Here is a 24214-nt window from a genome sequence, read left to right on the forward strand (position 1 = left end):
GTGGTTCAAGTAAAAGCACATGATTACAACGAGCAGCGATATGTTTATGTTGTTAAATCATTCAGATATTCATATATTTACATTCAAACATTCATAAACCTGTAGGCAATGGGGGAAATAACTCATTTCCCAGAAGAGACAGTCTCTTAGTTCACATCTAAATTTAGTAGCTCAACTAGATTATAGAATAAAGAGGCACACTGAAAGCTAGTCGTTATTTCACCATTCAGCATTTTGGACAATGAAATATAGTTTCATGGTTCAACAGTTCCTAAGTAACTTGTAAAATGTCAACTTTGAAATAAACAGATGGAAAACTCAAGGTACAGTCATACCTGCAAATGGATGCTGTTGACAAATATCAAAATATTAGAATATTTAACCACAGGTGTAGAAGAAAAAAACCCTCCTATTAAATTCTTTGGTTGACTTGTTTAATGTTGAATTTAATATAAGAGTTCCTTTCTGCTGGAATGCAATCCAGCCCGGTCCTTGCTGAGTTTAGAATAGCGAGTGCTTGTTAATTTTAAACCTGCCTTTCCAGACTCCTGTTCAATCACAATATTCTGAGAGTCTGGTAGTAAGATGCTCTTTATCCAGTGAACACTTCCATTCACTGTTTGATGGCTTTCCAGTTTACTGTAGCTCTGCAAAAATAAAAATGATTCTGTAAATTAAAAAAAAAAAAAAAAGGTTCTGCACATTTGGATTCTCTAAATGCTTGGAAAGCAAGTCTGAAATGCCACCCCTAGCCAGACACATGGAGCTAGGTCTGCAGGACGGTGAGCACCACATCTGCATGCCTCCAGCCTGAGACTTTGGGAAGAAATGGGGAAGGTACATCACTTCACTTGCTCTCCCAGCATTTTTATACTAACTATATACAGTGGATTGTTTTTATTTTCTATCATGTTTACTTTAAATGATGAAAAAAGTTGGGGTTTTGTGAAGAAAAAAATTTTTTTCTCAAAATACACTCTAGGATTTCTTTGTTTTCTTCCAGATGCTGTGATCATAGATAGTTCTAAATCACAACTCACAGACCTTTCCACCTGAAAAGATCTTTAACCCAAATGTAGTCAGCCCTCTTACCTCACACCTGAGGAAACTCAGTCCCGGAGAAGACAGACAGATTGTCAAAGATCTTGTACCTAAGGGGTGGCACCAAGCGAGATCAGAATACGGCTCCCCCAGCAATCAGTTGCTAAAGACTGATAGAGGCCATTCAGTCTGCCGAAAGTTAAATCTAAAACAGTGAATTTAACTGAGCATATTTCACCGTGAAAATTACATAGAGGTCTTCCTCTCTGTGGATGCTGACAGAAATGTCTCCTTGTTCTCTGCACTAATTAATTTCCCTATGAGAGGAGCTGGAGCTGGAGCTGCTCTGTGCTCTGCAGAAAATCCTGACTGATTCTAAGGGAGGTGATGAAAATGGCCTGGCACCTTTCCTTTGTCGTGTAATCTGTGATTCAGATCAGTGGAACAAAGCAAGCGTTGATTCCACAAGTGAATTATATAGAGGGGTGTGAGTGTGTGTGTGTGTGTGTGTTGTGTGTGTGTGTGTGTGTGTGTGATGGCCAAACTAGACCGACTGTCGATGTATTCTGATCAGTAACTGAAGGGAGAGTTGAAATGGTATCTTCATCCCAATCACTGACCCACTCAGCCTTTTTTAATAGATCCACTTAAGCTACTGCTGTTCTCTGAGCCCATTAGGACTTATTTAAGGGGTGAATTTTCAGGAGATTATATATCACTCCCACTAAAGCACGTTGAAATTGCTGATAGGATGTATCCTACTAAGCGTTATAAATTCTGCACCAGAGCTAAGTAGAAAGGTGAGCTTGCTTGGAATAAAGACCTATTAGAGAACTACAAAAATTACTTTTGGGAAATTTGACTTGCAGTGATGGAGTAGACAGCACTAGCTTTCAAATAACTGTGTTTTGAATGTGTGCTTTGTGTTAAGCTGCATTTTCTAGTGAGCTGTGAGGTTGACATTTTTGTCACCATTGCCAACATTAAGTAGAAATAGTACTATATTAGGTTATGCTTTTTAAATTGAAGTATAGTTAATTTACAATGTTGTGTTAGTTTCGAGGGTACAGCAAAGTGATTCAGTTATTTATATATACATATATATATATTCTTTTTCAGATTCTTTTCCATTATAGGTTATTATAAGATGTTGAGTATAGTTCCCTATGCTATATAGTAGGTCCTTATTGTTTATCTATTTTTTTATGTAGCAGTGTGTATATATTAATCCCAAACTCCTAATTTATTTCCCCCTCCCCTCATAAGGTTATGTTTTATTCTCAGCTTTTAAGTTGTTGATTATTTATCTCTAACCATCTTACCAGCTCTTAGGATGCACAGGTATAAACTGAGAATGGTCTTTTGTGCTTGGTGCTATGTATCCCAACCAGCCAGGTTTCCTGTAGACCCAAGTAACTGACAGAGGTATTTTCTCACAGTGGTAGTCTTCTTTTTAAAAAATAAAATAAAATGCTTAATTATTAACATTTAAGATAGTATTACCTCACTAAACAATAAGGTATATAGTCCTGAAGAGAAAATTTCAAAACACTTAAATACAATTCGATTCCTTTCTTATCGATCCTTACTGGTTATTAACCACTGATTAATATGACTAAAAGGCAAATTTTTGTAGCATTCGAATTAGACACATTTTGTGCTCTAAGATTTAAGTGCATAGTTTTCTGGAACAATAAGAAATTTCCCCATGGGTAATAGTCAGGTTATCCTGATTATCCTGATGGATAGTTTCCCATTCTAGAGATCATTTCTAGCTCACCTTAAGAGGATTCTTTTTCCATTGCTCAGAGCAGAACTTTATAGAAGAAACTTCCACTAAGCATGTCATGGTGAAACCCAAGCACTGACTTCTTGGAAACATCTTATAAGCCGCTCTCCCCACGCCTCTTAAGTGAGAGACTTAGGAGAGAACCTGGTCTGGTGAAACATCCTACCTAAATGCTGATTCCTCCCTAGCAAGACCAGTGAAGGAGTACGTACATCCTGTTTTAGAGGCATTGAAACCCACCCTACGTAAGCTCCTCCATTTCAAAGACTGTGTTGATCTGCCAGTTAGGCAGTAAGTAACTCTTCATTGAGCACCCACTCTGTGTGTATGCTGGGCCAGACCTAGTGATGCAGAAATGAATAGAGACTGGAAGCTCCTTGAGAATGGGAACTTCGACTTATTCACAGCTTATCTCCAAGGCCTGAAACAGCCCCTAGTATACAGCAGGTTATCAACAAACATTCATCAACTGACATATATCATTCATTTGATGCCCACCGCAGCCACAGAGGTGGGCCCTTATTGACAGGAAAACTGAAGCCTCAGTTGAAGTGACTTGCCCAAGGTCACGTAGCAGAAAGGTCAGAGCCAGAGCCTAGGAAACCCTGAACTATGCTCTCCCCTTGTCTGAAGTGTGGCTCCACCAGCAGTGCTCCTACTGACAGCTGATATTCATCCTTAGCTCGGAGGAGGACGACGCAGGGCCCCAGAGTAGGTGGTAATTAGCCATGCTGTTTGGGGAGCAGGAGGCCAAATCAGAGAGACCCACACCAAACTACAGCATTCGAAATGGGAGTGGAGGCTTTGCCCCTCATGGGCTAGCTGATGCACAAGGCCACCCAGTGTTCTAGCCTGCAAGTCCTGGATAAGGAAACTCTGTCCTAAACTTCCAAGATAAGGCCTGGTGAAGACAGGGTCAGACTGATCCAGCCAGAGAGGTGACAGAGCAACAAGAGAAATTCTCAAACTAGAAAAGAAAAATGAAAGGTCACATGAACTGGAAAAAAATCAACATGGAGATCAAGGGGGAAAATCCAGAGTTGCCATGGTCTCTGGGACACGCTGCCTAAACCTGGTCTTTGTTTACTCCTAGGTCACTTGTCGGCTCTAACCTCAGTGCTGTTGCTAGTCACTAAAAACTATCACCAGCTGAGAGCTGTTTTGTGGTTGGTGTGTAATAGGGCTGGTGGTTTGTTTTCGGAGGGTGGCCTCACAGCACCCTCGGTGGGCAGAGGGCACAGGTCTACAGACAAGTGTTGGGAGAGATTCATCTCCACCAGATGATTCCCCCAAACAGCAGCTTAGAAATTGTCCCTTTCACACTAACACATGGCCAGTCGTGTTGAATCGTGGCCCATCACATGTTGATGACTTGACTTTTGTTGGATAACACTGACCACAGTATCTTTTTTTTTATTCCAGTGAGATACTTGAATGGAAGGAAACATTTCTCTTTTTTAGTGTTGAGTAAACATGTGTAATTAGTCTTGATCTCCATTAGTATCATTAGACTTGAAAACCCAGTTTAATCTGGATTCTGCTCTCTTCTCAATGTCAGCCTGTTTCTGGACCAGTACAGAGCCAGCCTTGTTGATGCAATAAAGAGATTACTCCAGCCCAGGGTAAGTATGTTTCTATTTTCTCCTGAACACTGGCTTCAGAATAATTAGTCTGTGCACAAAGATGGAGAGAGTAATGGAATGGCAGGATTAATGTCATGTAATACTTTAATACTTATTATGTCCAACTTCAATTGGGTCTTCTGATCTATCAGATTCTCTCCTAATCATAACTAGAGAACTTCTTACCCTTGGCCTTCTGATAAGGAACACAGTGGGTAGTAAAATAAATGAAACCACTTCAAAGATAGTGTGAGATTATTTTTATCAAAGAATTTCTTGAGTCTTTTCCTTTGATAACAATATCTTCATATTAAAGTAGAAGTATGATATTGAAAGTTTTCTGTTGACTTCTGTCATTTTAAATCCCTTCAATGGTTACCTTTGTCATTGGGTATTTATTGCAAAAGGACATTTTTCTTTTTATTTCTGTTTATATTAAATAAAGGGGCTTCAGATGAATCTGTATATTAATCTGTTCTTTGCTTTAAAAGGAAGCCATTATTTACATATTACAAACATTAGGTCACAATGAAGCCAAGCATGGCGTAATATATTGTGCACAGTTTTACATTTATATATCCATTTATGCCTGTGAGTAAATTACAGAGTTTTTATCCACTCTTATTTTTTTGGGCTGTTATACTAAGCTAGGAGGTCCTGCAGCCTAAACAGAGAGTTAATATACATCTATTTAAAGTAAGAAAACAAGTTTAAAGCGCACGCATTAAAAAAAAAAATCTTGTAACTATGTAAGACTCTTGCTGTGCCACAGGAATTTAAAATAGGTTAACAATGTTGAAGTAGGCTAAGACAGGAACTCACATTTATCTGAGAAAGGACTATAGTGTGTATGTGTGTGAAGTATTTTCTAAAGTTTTATCTCTTCTTTTAAAAAAGAAGGTTTGCTCTAGTCTTCTGACCTCAGTGAGACTTATAGACTAATACCTTTCAATCTTTCTTTTATATCTTTTTCACATTGAAGGTTCCCAGAGCAATTTGATAATCATCCTTTGCCTTACACTGTTGCTTTTTATTTTGTTGTCTCTATATACCTCAGAAACTTTAAATAGGCCTCTCAGAGGAGTAACCACAGCTTTGTAAGTGGTAATCAATTAAATTAAATTGGCCTTCTCAATTCCCTCTGTGAGGTGGGTAGTAGGTCTGGAGGCAAGGAAGGGGCATGCACCAAGCTATTAATGGCAGCTGTCGTGGTTGAGTGAGCAGCCCAAGTTGAGGGCAGAAGGAACTGGGGGCCTCTTCATCCCCCCATTAGCCTTGGGTGGTTCTCGTGAGCATTTGCAAGATCAGGATTTTCAGAGAGGGGACGGAGATTCTTGGACGTAAAGGCTCCTAGGAATACTATGATACGTAAACACAATTTCAAGGACTCCTGGACCTCACAGTGCACAAACAGTACGTCACTCATCACCAACACCCCTTCAAAGCCTATTTGTGACAAATACTCCATTTTGCAGCAGATTTGCATGATTTACATAGGATCTATTGTAAATCATGAGAACGATTTACAAGAGAAAACTGCCCAAGCTATGAATAGATCTACATGGAGATTGAACTGGAATGTCTAGCAGCTCTCCTGCACCCTCTGTTAAACTCTGAACGACGCTGCCCCTAGTCTGAAGTGCGGCTCCACACAGCGGCCTCCTCTGAGGACAGCCGTGCTCCTACTGACAGCTGATACTCACCCTTAACTCGGGGAAGGATGAGGCAGGGCCCTAGAGTGGGCAGTACTTACTCATGCTCTGTGAGGAGTGGGGAGGCCAAGTCAGAGGGGCCCACATCAAAATGCAGCATTAGAAATGAGGGGAGGGGACCTCGCTTAGGCCCCTCCTGTCCTGCAGCCCTGCTCAGACTGCTGGGTGTTCTAGTCTAAGGGGTCAGGGGTCCACCCTAAGGGGGGAATCCCAGTTGTGGATGGCACATGGACATACTGAAGTTCCCACCCAGGGATCCCATCCCCATTGGGAGGTCTGGGGAGGCAAGGCGTTTGCACTCCCTGGGCCTCCACCCAGATGGACCCAGGAAGGGTCACCTGGACTCAGCAGGGAACAGCAGCAGCTCTCTATCCCATGCCAGTGGGCTGGGAGGGTTCCCAGAGCTCTGGGACATCCAGCGGACAACTGCACTCTTCTTCTTAGCTCTCAGGGCTGTTGTCCTGCTTCCAAAGGACCTCCCCCTGATGAGTGTCTGTGTGTGGAAGTCACAGTCCAAGACTAAGATAACACTAAAGGTTTTAGTCTATTACAATTTGAGATGCTGTAATGTTTTCTTGAGCCTAGACCACTTCTCCATGGTTTTGTGGCCCAGAGGCTAAAGGTGCCATAAGAGACCCACAGAGAAACAACCTGGGCAGGTGCACTGGAGGATCCTGAGTTCTTGGTAATTCAGGGCTCAGCAGACTCAATGGAGACAAAACAAGTTCTCAGGGTGCTCAGAAAAAACTGCACTTTAGCCAAATGCTTCGAATTCATAGGAGGGCCCAGTTTCTGAAGGCAAAGTATCAGTGGGTGGAGTCAGAAATACCTGCATACAAAACTTGTCGTTCTTACTATCTAGCCACTTACTGGATTCATCTCTCGGAGCCTCAGTTTCTCATCTGTAAAATGGGGGGTAAACAAGCCAGTGCATTGGAAAGCTTTAGCACATGATTGACTCTGAATGAATATGTGTTCGCTCTTATTACCTTGAAGAATTAGGGAGACTGTCCAGCTGTGATGAGTATAGAATATAGGGGGCTCTTCACAAAAACTGTTCTCAGAGAAATGGTTGGCAGGAGGGGAAAATTTTTTTTCTCAACCTGGACTTGGACGATTTCTACACATAACTGGGCCTGCTGCAGTTCCCTGCACCCGTGTCCTGCATACCTGCTGCAGGCTCTGCAGAGATCTGGGGGATTGTCTACCTGGATGAAGATGACACTTTTTAGTACAGATAACCCTACCGAGTAAGGTGAGAGAAATTATACTAAGTGGCCAGAATGAAACCATTGCAACACAAAGGTTCAGGTGTCAAGCTTGGGAAGAAATGACTTCTGCCATTACTGGGGAGTATGGTTCCTTGATTTCCAGCTAAGGCAGCTCTGCTGTCTGGAGTCAGAGGATCCAGAAGCAAAGAAAGTAGAGGGAGGGGAGGGTTCCCCTTGCTTTTCAGCTTTTATATTGGGGGTCGTGGATGAGGTGGCCCTCAGAGAGAGAACTTAGCCACCAGGGTGGGCTCCTGGCTTGACCAGGAACAGTATCAGATCCCAGGGCTGAGCCTAGATCCTCAGGCAAACGGGCACCCATGCCTGGAAAGTCATTACAGGAAGCCCCAAATGTCAAGAGGAAATGATTGTTACCTGTCCCAGATGGAAACTTTCCTCAACTTACTGGTTGAGAGACATTGTCAAAACATCTGACTCCTGCCAGAATGCTACAAGGGACTCTCTAGCAAACTTACAAGAAGAAAAGAAAAGATCTTAAAAAGGAATGAAATCAGTACATTTTACTCATTCCAAGAAACAGCATGTCCCTCCTCTCCCGCACCTCTTTCCCTCCGGTGAGTGGCTTCTTGTTGCTGACAGGTAACCCCCTATCGCTGTGTTCCTTAAAGACCATCAGCCATGTCTGATATCAGAGGACCCAGATGTAATTTAAAATACAGCCACACAAGCCTACAAGTTGAATTTCAGTCCAGAAGTGACAAGCAACAAATGGCATCTACTAATATTCCTCTGAAATGGCTTTGGGTGGCAGGAGGGGAGCCAAGCCAGTTAGTGTGAGTTTACTCAGGACCATGAGGAGATGGATGGGGATGCACTATGGACAGATCTCCGGCTTGTTATAGCTGCTAACCTTTGTCAAGAATTCAAAAATATCGGGCTTCCCTGGTGGCGCGGTGGTTGAGAGTCCGCCTGCTGATGCAGGGGACGTGGGTTCGTGCCCCGGTCCGGGAGGATCCCACATGCAGCGGAGCAGCTAGGCCCGTGAGCCATGGCCGTTGAGCCTGCGCGTCCGGAGCCTGTGCTCCGCAACAGGAGAGGCCACAAGAGTGAGAGGCCTGCGTACAGAAAAAGAAAAAAAAAAAATCAAAAATATCACTGTGGAATTCATTTAACCTTCTGTAGTAACTGCCAGATTCCTGGAGTCCTGACTACATGCCAGCCGTGCTATAAAAGTAAATCATGGGGCTTCTCTGGTGGCGCAGTGGTTGAGAGTCCGCCTACCGATGCAGGGGACACGGGTTCGTGCCCCGGTCCGGAAGGATCCCACGTGCCGCGGAGCGGCTGGGCCCGTGAGCCATGGCCACTGAGCCTGCGCGTCCGGAGCCTGTGCTCCGCAACAGGAGAGGCCACAACAGTGAGAGGCCCACGTACCGCAAAAAAAAAAAAAAAAAAAAAGTAAATCATGGACTCTCATTTTATTTTAATAAAATAAAGTGTCCCTGCATCGGCAGGCGGACTCTCAACCACTGCGCCACCAGGGAAGCCCATGGACTCTCATTTTAGAAGAGCACTTTCTTTTTACTAACATATTTCCTCATCTTTTAAAAAATCTAGCATCTCTGCACCCATCTGTACAAACCTCTGTTTTTGCTTATCTCAGGGAAGTGCCTTGTGAGCGTGGGTTCAGTGGCATGAACTGAGATGGTGCTGAAGGACCCTTGGTTCCTGTCTGCTTGCTGGGTCAGAGGCCCAACAAATCCTCCTCTGTTCTGCGTGAGGAGCTGTGTTCCACCATACCTGGCCCTCCAGGTACAGGAATAGAGAGCCCCCAGATGGTTTTTAAGACCCTTAGAACAAGAGCGCTTACAAGTTCTTCTTGGAAGTCCACCCAGTTGTTCATCCAGTGCTGAGTCTCTGCCCCTGAGGAATTTATAATGTGGTCATGGAGATGTAACATACACACAGATGAAATTACGGTGGACAGTGCAAAATGGCTTATAACAGCCCAGCAGTTGATCATATAGGGCCTGGTGCTGTTTTTATTTGTTGTGTGATTTTTTTTTTCTAATTTACACCTTCTTTTTTTTTTTTTTTTTTTTTTTTTTTTTCTTTTTGCGGTATGCGGGCCTCTCACTGTTGTGGCCTCTCCCATTGCGGAGCACAGGCTCCGGACGCGTAGGCCCAGCGGCCATGGCTCACGGGCCCAGCCGCTCCGCGGCATATGGGATCCTCCCAGACCGGGGCACGAACCCGTATCCCCTGCATCGGCAGGCGGACTCTCAACCACTGCGCCACCAGGGAGGCCCCTTCTATAGAACGTGAGATACTCCGAGATTTGAAATCGTCTTGATTCAACAAACATTTATTGAGCCTCGCACTGTGCTGGGGATTGTGGGGTATGAAGAGGAATAATGAGCACTTTGAGAATCTCACTGTTTACCAGGGCAGATTAATGCACAAGCTCCTTGGAATTATAATGCTATATGATAGGTACTAGGGATACAGCACGAAGAGTAACTAACTGCCTGTGGAAGGGTTCCGTAGACGCAGCAGTATTTGACTTTGTTCTTGAATAGTAAGTAGGCCATTCTAAGCCTCAGAGGAAGGAGACTAGAAAGTAGCGTCCCTGTTGGAGGGGACAGTGCTCACAGGTGGAGGGTACGAAAAAGCATGTTGTGTTTGCAGGAGTTTGCTCTGGTTGGAGTGTAAGAGTGTCTGTGTGGTTTGGGGTTCGGGTTGGGGAGGGGTGAGGGATGAAGTTAAAGAGTTAGTTTGGGTACCACTTTAAGAAAGGCTGAGAACATGATGATGGAGAGACGGGACTTTATTATGTGGGTCATAGAGAGCCATTGAAATGGAGATAGAGAGCCATTTTTGAGCAGTGTATGGATCCTAGAAAGATCACTCTGGCCAGCATAAAAGCTGGTTTGGAATAAGAAAGAACTTGAAAGCAGCAAGGCTCTTCATGGGTCTACCGTGGACCAACTTCTACCTTGTTCAGTTAGGAGCTAGTGAAGGCCTAAAGACGGAGAAGAGGGAACTGAATGGGTGTTCACTGACAGGTTCCTTCAACAAACATTTCTGGAGTGCCTCCCTGGGGATAGAATAAGGTACAAGGGTTTTAAAAGGCAATGTCACGATTTCCTGGTTTCCAGTTTCATTTTGAAGGTGATGGGTATAGAATTGTTTGGCGTACTTAATAGGTATTCATCTGTGTGTGTGTGTGTGTGTGTGTGAGCGAGAGAGAGAGAGAGAGACAGAGAGAGAGAGGGATGGGTGGATGGGTGGGTGGGTAGTGCCCTGGGAAGTGTAGAGGTTTGGGCCAAGGATATTGAGTTCCATTTTAGGCAGAATGGGTTAAAGGTACTTTCAGAACATCTCCATGGAGAGCTCTAGTAGGCACCTGAAAATCTGGGTGCGGGCCCTGGACAATGGTGAATGCTGCAGTTATGTACTTGGGAGTTTTTGATGCATAATTGATAGTTGAAGTTGTGGACTTCAGTACAATCACCTAGAACTGTATAAAACATGAAGAAAAAGTAGGCAGAGCCCTGGGGACTACTGACAATGAAAGAACAGGTGGAAAAAAATAAGCCAGGGTCGGGGACTGAGAGACTGAGGGAAATGTAGGGGAGAAAGCAGACAAAGGCAGCATCTCAGAAACCAGGTAAAGAAATGGTTAGAAAATAAACACAAGCTTAAACATGTAATTGGTATTTAATAGTTTATTGCCTGGAAATGAAAAAGGCGTAGCATATTACTTGTAAAATAAGTCTGAAGAAGACTTATTTTTTCCAGACGTACACACCCTTTAATATATGAGTATAGATTAGTCTAGCAAAATAACAACTGAGCTTACGATGTAAACAATATCATTGTTGTTTTGTGGAACTACTCCTCTCTCCTCTCCAGGGATAAATGAATTCTCTCAAATTTCTGCTCATCAGTCAAAATTTTACATTCAATTGAGTGTTCATTCTGAGTTTAAAATGATTCAGTGACTGTGAATGCTTAGAAAGTTGTGCTTTGGTAAATTGAAAATAATTTTTCTAAAGTGATGGGCTAATTTGAAATCTATATTCTTTTTCTTGTTTTGATTTTTGCAGCCTAAATTGTAAGATGTATTCCTCTGACTGTACCAGACAAAGTGTCCTCCTCCACTGGGGATATGGGGGGCTTCTAAAACCGTTCATTATGGGGCAGATGCTGGCACTCAGTAGAGCTCAGTGGATGCTTATTGAGTGAATGGATAATGTCCTATTGTTCCTCCTAAATATTAATCCACATCTCAAAGGTGTCTGCATTCAACGAAATGAAAAAGAAAACATTTTGAAACTCATAACTGAGTAATTAAGGATTAAAACTACTGCTCGCTCTTTCTCTTTCTTGTGGGGACAGTATTGTGCACAGAAAGCTGCCCTCTGAAATCCCATTATAGCCGCTGACTCTAAAAGCTTCTTGGAGAAAATCTTTTCTAAAGAATAAGCAATAGAACATGGCCTTCGAATTCCCAGAGACTTGTGTTTTTCAGATTATTCAATATCTAGATTTACTTTATTCTCTCGACAAATATTGATCGTCTACTCTGTGCTAGGCACTGAGAAAATGCAGTGAATAAAACATTAGAAGATCCCATTGTCATGGAGCATACATTCTAGCTGGAGGAGATGGGCAATAACAAACAAGGTTATGATGTGTGCCAGTGGTGATGAGGGCTAAGGACACAACTAGAGCAGGGAGAGTGGGTGGGGAGGGATGGGGAAGGGCTGGTGTTTTAGGTGCGGTGGGTACAGAAGGACAGGTAAACTGAGACACAAGCTCAACTGCAGTCACCTTACAGCTCACCCTAACCAACAAAGGGCTGGGGTGAGGGCAGCATGTGTTTTGTGAATGCAAACATCAACCCAACCACAACCCCTTAGTCCTGTAAACATTATGATACATAATTTAGATAATAGCTGTTAAAAATCAACTCTTTGATTGTAACGGTAAGACAATGTGTGCAGGTGACTTTAAAATAAAATGACTTCCATTATTCAAGAGTCGAGAACGGCAATCAGCTCTTAGAAAAGACTAGAATGACCTACTGGTGTTCCCTCTTTTCTGTTTTATGGAGACTTCTGCTCCCTTGCTGAGACCATGCATTATATCTAGTTTCACATCAAAATGAATTTTTGCTGCTAAGTTTGAAAACAGCCTGAAAATAGCAATTAATATTGGAAAAGCTGACAGAACCTTAAGTTTACTGGCATGATTGGTGCTGCTGTAATTATGTGCCTGAGTGTATACATGTCTATGTAAACACAGTATGAAAACACTTGATGTCCAGGACAGTGTATCAGTGTGTTTTCTTGCAGCTAAATGAGGGGAAGAGAGAAGGAGAGGGAGTTGATAGAATTTTTATAGCACTGTTAGGTGGTGTAGATGCTCCTAGTCTTTGTTACATCTATATAAACTTGTTTCTCAAATTATTTTCACGTTCAGTACCTTGTTTTACCCTCACAACTTGCTCAGGGTCGGGGGTGGAAGGCAAGGGAGGCTTTGTTCTTCCCATTTCATGGGTGAGAAAATTCAGTGGGTCAGCTAAGATAACTTGAGTTTCCTATCTGAAAAAATGAGGAGATTGGACTCACGTCATCTCCAAGGTCCATCTAGTTCAGCAGTTCTATGACATTTTTTTCCTGATTTTCCTGAGGTGACACCGTGTTTTATGGTGGAGATCCCCTTTAAGTCCAGACCCCTTTCTGCCACACGGTTCCTTCTTCTTCAAACTCTTCACTGCATGTTTAATCATCTGTAAAATGTAATGTCTACCGTACAACGTTGTTGAGAAAACTGTTGAGGGGATTAAAGGGAAGGCTTGTGAAGCACCTAGCAAAGTGGTAGCTTTTATTATTTATTATTATCATCACTATTACTAATAAGAAGGCAATGTCGTGTAGTAGAAAGAGCATTGGCATTGGAGTCAGGTCAGTTTCCAGTCATTTACTGGTGTGTCATCTTGGCCAGTGATTCAACCTTTCTGAGCATTCTGTAAAGTGCAGCTGAGAATCTCTACCTTGTTGGGTTGTTTGAAGACTAAAGGAGAGGATGTATATAGAGCACTTATCCCAGTGTCTGCCACGTCCCAGATGCTCAATAGACAGTTGGCAGGTATGAATGGTAAACCAATTATCAAAAGAAACTGGGATAGGGACTTCCCTGGTGGCACAGTGGTTAAGAATCTGCCTGCCAATGGGGGGGACACGGGTTCAAGCCCCGGTCCGGGAAGATCCCACATGCTGTGGAGCAACTAAGCCCGTGTGCCACAACTACTGAGCCTGCATTCTAGAGCCCATGAGCCACAACTACTGAAGCCCATGCGCCTAGAGCCCGTGCTCTGCAACAAGAGAAGCCACCGCAATGAGAAGCCCGCACACTGCAATGAAGACCCAACACAGCCATAAATAAATAAAATAAATACATTTATTTAAAAAAAAAAGAAACGGATATATTTTCATGATTCCCTCAAAACCTGAAGTGGTACTTCATAGTGGTGAAGTATAACCCTGAAATTAACAGAAGCATACAGTCATCTTTTAAACAAATAAAAGGAAAAAGAAGATTCTGAAGTTTAGCCATTCTGTGCACATCTACAAGGGAGAAGAAAAACTCACATGCACCTAGTGGTTAGCAAATGGTTGCTCTAGAGTTTCATGTCAGAGAGTCTTCTGAAATCCAGTATATACTTTATTCAAGTCCTCCCACTCTCCCCACTACAACAATCTGATAAGGTTGTGCAGTTTAGAAAAGCTTGATTGCCCTCATTTTACTACTTCCTTTGAAAAGTAATCCCTTGAGGGGACTTCTCTGGTGGTGCAGTGGTTAAGAATGCGCCTGCCAATGCAGGGGACACGGGTTCGAGCCCTGGTCCGGGAAGATCCCACATGCCGCGGAGCAACTAAGCCTATGGGCCACAACTACTGAGCCTTCACTCTAGAGCCCGTGAGCCACAACTACTGAGCCCACGTGCCACAACTGCTGAAGACCACGTGCCTAGAGCGTGTGCTTCACAATGAGAAGCCCGCGCACTGCAATGAAGAGTAGCCTCCGCTCGCCGCAACTAGAGAAAGCCCGCGTGCAGCAACGAAGACCCAAATGCAGCCATAAATTAATTAATTAATTAATTTTAAAAAAAAGTGATCACTTGAGTAACTTTGAGGAACTGTTTGGCCATAACGATGACCCTTATGAAGGATTCAGTAAAGTTGGAAATCAAGATCCTGTAGCTCTGTCTCTGGCAGCATGGTCACAGAAAAGGCTGGTGGCAGAACTGAAATGGATTGTGGTTACTTATTTCTGTGGAGGATTTCTTGGTACTGAATTTCCAGGGCACAATAAACTAACATTTACAGGCATCTGTGGCCACATGCTCTGGAGCTGTGTTGCAGATGTGTTGGCAGCTGCTAAGGAGTCGCAAGGTGGGTGGCACTGCCCTGGACCCATTATTCTAAAATCTAGTTGATGGTTTAAACCAGTGGACCCAAGAGAGGTATGTATTGTACAGAAAACCAGTGTTGAGTTCCATATTGTTTATTACATGCATTGTTTGAAAATGATAAAACATAGCAACTCACCATTTAAATGACTTTTTTTTCTTATTTGATGTATATCTGTCCTTGAAATTATTCTCACTGTGGATGCCCATCCTGTGTGGACGTCTAAAGACAAATGAGTTTTCTACCTGAGAGCAGTACAATTAAATGCTTTGACCAATGTCTGTTATGTTTGGTTGCCTTCCAGTTTTAAAATGTGTGAATTTCCTTTTTAATGTTCTAGGGGAAAGCAATGGTATTCGCCCCACGCCGAGGGAATACTTTAAACCAGTTTTGCAATCTAGCTGAAAAAGCTGGTTTCTCCATCCAAAGACATGAAAATTATGATGAACACATTTCAAACTTCCACTCCAAGGTTAGTTTTCTGCTTGTGTTAGATAACACTTTAATCCGCATTGCATTTTGAAGAGATCATGGTCTTTTTGGCAGGTAACCTAAATATTTGATTAAAGGACTCCTTAGGTGTGCTGCTTCTCAACAGCTATTTGTATCTGATTATTTTGTGTGGCAAAGCCATCTTTTATCTTTGCATGTCTAGAAGGATTGTACAGAAACCATTCCTGTTTACTCCTTTCTCTGAAACTAACTAATCTCTTCATTCATAATAGACTAATTTGTAGGATACAGGGGAGGTGGCATAGAATGAATGATAAACAAGCATTTATATTTTAATGAAAAACCTTCAGCTTTTAAGTAGGTTAAATGCCTAGCTGCACTGAAATAAATAGAAGGTGAATGTCTAATTGTATCATGTTAGACTGTAAATCTTTATCTCTGCTTGCTTTATGGCTGGGTCAGTTGGCAGTTTGAGACTGTTAAATCTCACAGAATTTCACAGTTGTGGGGTTATATGTCAGATCGAGGCGCTACAAGATTTAGGTCAAAGGCACTTATCTGAGAGTGATTCTAAGCTTGCTTACATAAAGCAATGTTATCAGCCTTTTTATTATTTATAGGTATAGAGCAATATAGGACACTGAGAGGCCAGCGTTCCACCGAAAACTTTTTAGGAATCTCACGTTTGCTAATACATATCACAGTTACTAGAATAACATGTATTTCTTCTGTAATTTTGTGCGGTACAGAAAGCTCCCTTCTCTGAGCTAGTCTGACCTTGGCAACAGACTTTGACTTGTCAATTTTGCAAGTCGTGACCACAGAAAAGTAAAGCCTTGACCTTATTTTTCTCCTGGGAAGATGTGAATAGCATTCTTTATTACCCAGGACTATGATATAATGTAGAAGTGTGTTGACTTTTGAAAAATTATATGCAAAGTGGATCTGATCTTCTAAGCAATAAAAAGGAAATCTTCACTTTCTGGAAATGGGTTCATTTCTTCGGGTCTCCAGGGCTCCATTTAAGCTCCTGGGGGGAAAAAAAATGATGCTTTGTGAACTGAAAGGGTTAAATCACTTCCTCTCACTGGTGGAATTGGGCCCTTTTGCTTACAATCAGAAAATAAAAACAGAATGGCATGTTATTCAAATCTTACCTGCCTCTAGAATGATGTTCTCCCTTTTTCAACTCCTCTCCAGAACAAAAGGAGGGTTTTACCTGGTCAGGGAAGGGTCTCTCCTGGCCCCCTGGGCTCTTCTACACAAAGGGATGAAAACAGCCTTCTCTCCAGGGTGGGGCTAGAGCTACAGGGATCAGCTGACGGCCGCTTCATGTCATGTCATTCACTTTCCCCCTGAAGGACAAATGCTTTTAGTTTCTCAGTCATAGCTCAGGAGAGCAAAGGTGAGGGTTTCTCCACCAGCAGAAAATGTCAGCATTGTGCCTGACACCCTCTGTCTCCTCCTGCAAGATCTGAAGTGTGTTGGGTCATGCCAGGCGTTCAAGTCCTTAGTAGCCACCTCTTCTTTGTCTAGGACTTTAGATTGTCAGCACCTAGTGGGCAGCAACCTCCTCTTTTTATTTCCGATGTTGTACACTACCCTGCTAAGCATGGCACGTTTTATAAATCACTAAACATGACTCTTAGGTTTATACTGTGCACCATACCCACAGTACCCTGTAAATAATCAGAGTCTCATTGACTGGTCGCACAAAAATAAATTTCCGTAATAACGAAGTGGCCTTAGTGTTTATCTCATCGTAATTGCTTCAAAGTTCAGTTCCCCACCTTGCTGACACTGGACTAAGGAATAGTTCCCCCTCCTCTTTTGGTACTTGTTGTGACAGGTGAGAGTTGCATTTTGTTCTCAGGAAGTAGAGCCCTAGGGGAATATTCTGCAGTCTTGGGGTGCCCTACCTAGATGGTATAAAACGAGCACCCATGATGTATATTTGTCATGATGAGGGCAATTTCAGCTGGCTTGTTGTCCTCCCGCGTCTAGCCAAAGAATGCCTCTAGTCCCTTCTGTACCAGAAGCACAGAATGCCCGGCTTTTCTGCTCCAGCAGCAGGTTTAACCGTGTGCTGACTGGACGGAGAGGGGTCCCGAGGACCCAACTCTGGCTCGCACAGGGAGGTCTCCTTTGCAAGAGGACGATGCCCGGAGAGGATCTCTACCAGAGGCCGGACACAGAGCCGCGGGCCCGGCTGCAGAGAGTGGGGAGCGTCCCTGGTCCTCGCCGGGCCCTACTGCTCATCACGGGGGCGCAGGGACGGAGACCGAAGCCGGCACCGCGATCCCCTCCGGCCCCTGCTCGCCTCCCGCCCGCGCGCCCTGGGCTCCGGGGATGCGCAGGGGCCGGCGCGGCTGCAGGGATCCTCCACCGTGGCCGCTTTTGTTTGCCGCGTGCTGACAGCCGGGGCTTAAAAGTTTTCCATCTTGAGCGGCAATCAGCTTTCTTGCTCTGCATCCCTGTCCAAACCCCCATGGTCCCAGGAACGAGCCTGCTCCCAAATGGAGGAGCAGCGTCTTCCTTCAGGCTGCGTGTTATCCTCTTAGCCCTACTGTGTTGGAATAGGGCGTAACCAGCTGGAGGACTGTAAGACGCCTGATAATGCCGCTCTTTTCCGCTGTCCCGTCTTAATCTTGTTACACAAATGGTTGTGAAGAGATTCATGAATTTTAATTTTGCCCTCTGCATTACTGCCTCACGTCACTCATACACAGCTGCCTTCTATGCCGAGTTTTTCACCCCTCCTCTTACAACAGGGGAAAAAATTAGTTACAATCTTGGCAGTAGTGCAAGGTAAAAAAAAAAAAATCTGCAGATTTAGGCAACCACCCATGAAGCTGATTAACAGTCATGATCAGGAGGAACAGCTTTGCCTCTTAAACTTTTCACCTCTCATTGTTAACTGTGAAATTTTATTTCCGTTAAAAAGCAAGCCTGTAATCAAAACGGTGCCATTCTGCACTTTTCTGCCAGTGCTTTTGTTAAATTGTGCCCACACCATGCAGCCACTGTGCTCAGGAGCCAGGCAGCCAAAGGTGTAGCGTGTTTTTAAAATATTGCCTTTCTGTTCGTCCAGGCAACGGGGAGAAAAAGAACACACTTCCCTCTCCCACCTAACCTCTTGGTCTCCTCCAGGCTAGGAATCAAATGCATTGCCCCGGTGTTAGGGCTCAAAACCTTTAGGATATTAAGATAGCCAATTGTTTAGCAAGCTAGAGACTTGACTTAGAGATTACAGCTGGCTTGAAATGAGTTGATAAAAATATTCTCAGTCATGCAAATATTCTTTGAAATATAATTTTGCATGCCATAGTTTTCTTTTCCTTTTTTTTCTTTAACTTTTGCAAAACCACCCGTGTGTTTATTTTCTGTATTTATGTGTTTAGCCATGAAAATAGGCTCAGGCTCGGCTGTGAAGTCAGTACATTGTGTTAAAAGCACGGCCATATTGCACTTCTGCTTATCTATTCAAAATGCCACATTACAAGTGGCTGGTTCTTATAATCTGTGTGGTGTGCTGTTGATAATTGTGGATACTGTAAAGGGTAAACAGTCTGAACTTCACTCCCGCTGCTGCTGTTCGCACTGTGGCGAGGCTGAGCATGTTACATCCAATTATGAAGTAAAGCATAACGCCACTAATAGCAGCTATATAATTTAGTTCAGTCCTCAAAGACCCTGTTTTAACCTATGAAATTGGAAAATTGTTTTATTCACAATTTGCTTTTTGTTTGTTTGTTTTCAAGGTGCTTTTTTATTTCTTAAAATTATAATTATTAATTGGGCCAAGAAGTACAGCCTGGGTACATGGAATTATTCTTAAACCACATAACGTTCCCCCATCGAAGCCAGTATTTCCTAACAGCTTTGTGTGTGTTCAAGTACCCTCACATAACAGCCTGCATTCGGAAGTGATCTGGTGCTGGGTTGTAGGGCTGCCTTTGAGGGTTGTCGGCTCTTTCCTATAGCTGGAAGGACTCACAGTCAGCACGGGGCTGGCCCCTGGCCTCTTCTAACAAGGAAGCCTCTGCTTTGGCCTCCAGAGGTCAGCATAGAATCCAAGGTAAAAGTGATTTCTAACCCATATTTACCGAAGAATTATTTATCCCACATATTACCTCAGGGACTTTATAAAGAGCTCATTTGAGTCTCTGTATATTAGTGCATTGTGAGTGAGGAGGTCAGCTGACTCACACTGAGTAATCAACTTTCCCTTATCCCCAATCCCAGAGGAAGAATTTAGCTAGCTTGGCCCCCTCTTCCCTCTGTAAAATATTTCAGTGAGCTCCTTCTATCACTAGGGCAACTGGCAACAAACGTATTTACAGGCGGTAGTCCCGGTGATAGCGGGTTTGGTTTGGGAGGTTTAGGAAGCCACTTCTGGGCCATTTAAAAAAATTAGATTAAATCGAGAGATGTTGACAGATGTGTGTTTAGGAGTAACACTGTCGTTACTTTGGTGGCAACAAAAATTCATGAGGATCTTTCTAAATAGACAACTCACCATCTCTAAAAAGGGCAAACGCCATCAAAGAAAACAGAATGAGTGACTTCAGCGATTGTACCACCATCAGTTCTTAGGAAAATGGATTAGAAAGTAGAGACTGCATTGGCTTTATGTTCCCCAGAGGAAAAGGAAAAGTAGGATCACTGCTGCTGTCTTTAATAGTGAGGGCATGTCACAGTTTGGGAATATGATTTAGAAGAAACATGCACTTTAGAAAGATTCAAGTTAACGTGCCCCAGACCTACGAATGCAGGAAAGTGTCATGCTGGAGCCATTTATTTAGATTCAGGGGAGGGTGGGGTGGGATGTTTGCCTGATCTGAAACAATAAAGGAATGGGTTCCATGTAAAATTAAAAGAAATATTTATTTCTGATCCTTATAAATCCAAAAATAAATTCACAATTGGCTCCAGAACACCAGCTTCCAAAATAGCAATTTTGTCTTTATAGATAGCAATGTATTATTTGCTAGAATAAATATAAATACAATTCTCAAAATTATTCTAGCTGAATGAGGAAAAGTGTACTTTAGATTTGAGAACTCTGACTGGACTTTTACGTCTATCATGGGAAGGCCCTCAGAACTCCACCTGAATAGTATCAAAGCTTGCTGCTCCTGTTGTTGGAATCTGTTTTCCTCCTCGGAGAAAACAATGCTTGAATTACTTATCATTAATACTGAAACCCCTAGGAAGCAGCTGGAGAACCTTTGAAATGTCTTAGGCTCCACCAGTCTGTCCCTTGTGCCCAGGTCTCCAAATGATCTGAAACGCCTGCCAGCCTGATTCCTGGGGCACTGGCAGGGGGCAGAGAGGACCAGGAGCAGAAACTTCTAGGCCAAATGGCTGGTCTGGTGAAGATGAGCAAGCCCCCAGCTCTCCCTGTGCTGAAGTACCTCGGAGTCCACAGAGGTCATAAAAGCAGCCTGGCTATTTATGAAAAAACACCCTACCCCCTCACCAAAAAAAAAAAAAATCCTAACTTGATACATAGTATTGTCTTGTCACTGCCACTGAGGACCACTTTGAGTTGCTTTTTTGTCCTTTATTTTTCCAGAACAATATACTTAGGTAAGAAGTCTTCCTTCTACTCAACTTTAAAATTGATTGGTGAAAATTCCTAATTGGAGTCTCCTTACCCCTTTTTCCTCTATTATTGTTTTTCAGTTGAAAAAGGAAAACCAGGATATATATGAAGAAAACCTTCATTACCCACTTCTGCTTATTTTAACCAAAGATGAATAGAAGATTAAGCTGCTGGAAAGACAAAGAAAACATCCAGTGCACAGGCAGTATTTTCACAAAAACAGAAATCTGTAACGGGTATAATATGCAGTAAGCCGTTGGCTCCCTGAGATTTTCAAGCCCCCAGGACATGGGCCCCAACTGCCTTTGCAACATTCCATGTGTGGGTTCCGGGGTCCACCTGTCCTCACCCACGTGACTCCGCAGCCATCCTGGACTCCTCTTTTATTCCATCTGCTTGTTGCTCTTCCTGCACCAAACTTTTTTTTTTTTTTTTCTTTTTTTGCGGTACTCGGGCCTCTCACTGTCGTGGCCTCTCCCGTTACAGAGCACAGGCTCCGGACGTGCAGGCTCAGCGGCCATGGCTCACGGGCCCAGCCGCTCCGCGGCATGTGGGATCTTCCCGGCCCGGGGCACGAACCCGTGTCCCCTGCACCGGCAGGCGGACTCCCAACCACTGCGCCACCAGGGAAGCCCTGCACCAAACTTTTGTCTTTAAATATGTATAAGCGGCCTATGTGAGATTTGAATTGGACTTGAGAGCCACCCAAATATTCTTCCCTCTCATTGAGACAGAATTTCTTTTGGTGATTCCCACCCCACCCCCTTTAGAAAATATCTTGGTCTTTGTTCTATTTTAGTGGTGGTCATTCATCTGCCAACCCAGCAAACATGATGATTCTTTCCTGGTTAAAAAAAGAAAGAAAGCAAGCAAATCTTTCAGATCACCCTCAAATTAATTGTATTAATTCTGCCATCTCTGTTTTGCTGTCTCTCTCTCTCACCCATTCTCTTTTTTTCTTTTAAACAGGATGTTTTTTTCCCTATAGATGTATAAGAAATGACTACATCAGCCCAAAGCCTCATAAACTGACCGTTTGTCCTCTGGACACAATAGCGTGGCCAGCCCTCTGCCCCTCCTCTCCAATTATGTGTGATTAGTCTCAATGCGTCGTGTCAAGGAGGAGGAGTGTGCTGAGTGCTTATTATCTGTTTAGGTACAAGAAGAGCACATTTAGGCTCTGACTATGGATGAAAAGTGAGCCTTTATCAGGGCTCAAATCTACTGCTGTTCTCCAGGCCTCTTTCAAAAGAGGTCCTTTCCAGGGACATTTTGAATAAATGGTTGATCAAACGAGATGGCAACCAGGGCAAGTTTTAAAAAACTCAATCACACAATTATCTGATTGAAAGTAAGTATATATAGTCCTGTGCAGCAATGCAAGTGTATGGTAAACATTTCATATGTGCTACCTAGGATTAAGAGAGAATGACTTTTCTGCAGGGAACCCAAGCCTCTCCTTGCCTGGTTCATCCCGGAGATGCTCTAATGCCTTTTGTGGAAATTCAGATGTTTATCTGTAAGGAATCATCTGTGTCCACTTTCACAGTAATGTCATTAGTAGGTTAGCTATATATCCTCCTATCTTTAGTAGAGGCAAAGCATGTATTTAGCGTGATACAATTAAAGTGATAGGTGGGAAACTGGGGGCGAATCCTTTTGCATGTTAAGCCAACTTAGCTGTCATAAAAACAGCGACTCTCAGATGTCTTCTCTGCTCACTTCTATCATCAAACAAATTTTTCACCATCAGTTTGCATGTTCTTGTATTCACCACTTTTTCTGCTCCATTAGAGCACCTAGATGGATCTCTGAAGGCATAGGTCAAGTCGCAGTTAGATCATACATTTCTTTCTCACAAAAACTTGAATTGCAATGCCAAGTGATGGGCTAACATCACAATAACAGCAATTTATTCCTCTTTGGATAAAACAGCAGTCTATTCTCAGTGCTAGATAAAGACCAGGGCAATGCAAACCAGCCATTTAGCTGAGTAGTTCAGCTAGCGGCAGCTCTCCTTTGGCGACTGTATAGGTTGCACACTGGCTTCATATTTTCTTATTTAAAAAATCAGAATTCGGAACGTTTTAAAAGGCAACACAGGTAGTTCCATTTATACTGGTGAAAATACAGAGAAATGATTTCTTCCTGCAACTAAATCTGCCAGACAAAGAAAACCCATCCCTGCAGTAGCATCTAAGATCGCCTGTTCTTATTTTTTCTTGTAAAATATAGAACATCAGAACCATGAGAATAGTTCCATTTTTTTCTCATGAAAATACATGAATTGGCAAGAATTCAGTTTACATTTGTGTGTTGTGGGTGTAGAAATCCAGTGTTTATTTTGCTGGAAGAAATTGTATTTTAAAAAGTAAATTAGTAGTGTGTTTTTTCTTAACATCTGAGAATAGTGTGTACAGTTACCTAAGCTGGAGACAGGGTATAAGAATTGAGCTGTGCTACCAAAAGACATTGAGTAAAGAAATATGTTCATTATGACTAAAACCTAGAGAATCTTTTGTAGAATGTTAAGGGTTTCATAGATTTGCTCTTTATGGGACCCTTACCTGGAAATGTCACTAGTCCAGGCTCTTTGGAAGTTTGTAAGAAACTAATGTTGTATATTATTGAATAGTTTAAAAATGTCTTTATTTTCTCAAATTTTGGCAAAGTGCCAATATTGAGAGGGGAAAAAATTATAGCTGCTTTAGAAAGTTTATCCACTTACATTTCTTTTGAACTTTATGGTTAAGAATTCTTTCTCTGCATCGGTATTGGGTTGCATAATTGCAATTGAAATGCCCCATTTCATAATTGTTTGTGTAATTGTGCCTGTGTTTGTTTCAAAACAAAGCCTGTCTGAAATCATAAGAATTATTACTGTATTCCTGTTTCCTGTGTACCTGTATCTTCTGAGAAAACTCACAAATCTCTTTTGTCATACTAAATAGATTTGGTTGGATGTGAGAATGTTTCTAACATTGCCCATGGTCAGTTCTAATGTGGTGATATGAACAGCCACATACAAGTTGGTTATAAGAAATATATTTTATTTTATAGCAAGACATATGCTGTGAATTGGGATAAAAGTGCTAGAAAAGACTACCTAAGAGGTTGATGCTATTTTGTATAAATTGTGTATTTTGTGGACTTTTTGACTGAGCATGAAAATGTAACTTCCATTAGGGTAGGGTAATTTATTCAGCAGAAAACTTGTCGGGCCATAAAAGCTTTTCTGGCTGGTTCCTCCGGTGTTTTCAGAGAAGAGCTGCCCGCCCCTTG

At 42.7% G+C, this 24214-nt stretch overlaps 1 protein-coding gene across 1 annotated transcript in view; it reads left to right on the forward strand.

Annotated features, from left to right (window-relative positions):
• CAMKMT (calmodulin-lysine N-methyltransferase) overlaps positions 1-23906 on the forward strand; it is a 392335-nt gene extending 368429 nt beyond the window's left edge. The window contains exons 9-11 of the mRNA XM_082643141.1: positions 4389-4452; positions 15212-15343; positions 21013-23906. Coding sequence (XP_082499267.1) covers positions 4389-4452; positions 15212-15343; positions 21013-21090 — 274 coding nt within the window. The 3' untranslated portion in view covers positions 21091-23906. The remainder of the gene's footprint in view (positions 1-4388; positions 4453-15211; positions 15344-21012) is intronic.
• Positions 23907-24214: the final 308 nt, after the last annotated feature.

Source organism: Mesoplodon mirus (assembly GCF_964341445.2).
Source record: "Mesoplodon mirus genome assembly, chromosome: 14".
NCBI classification, from domain to species: Eukaryota; Metazoa; Chordata; class Mammalia; order Artiodactyla; family Ziphiidae; genus Mesoplodon; species Mesoplodon mirus.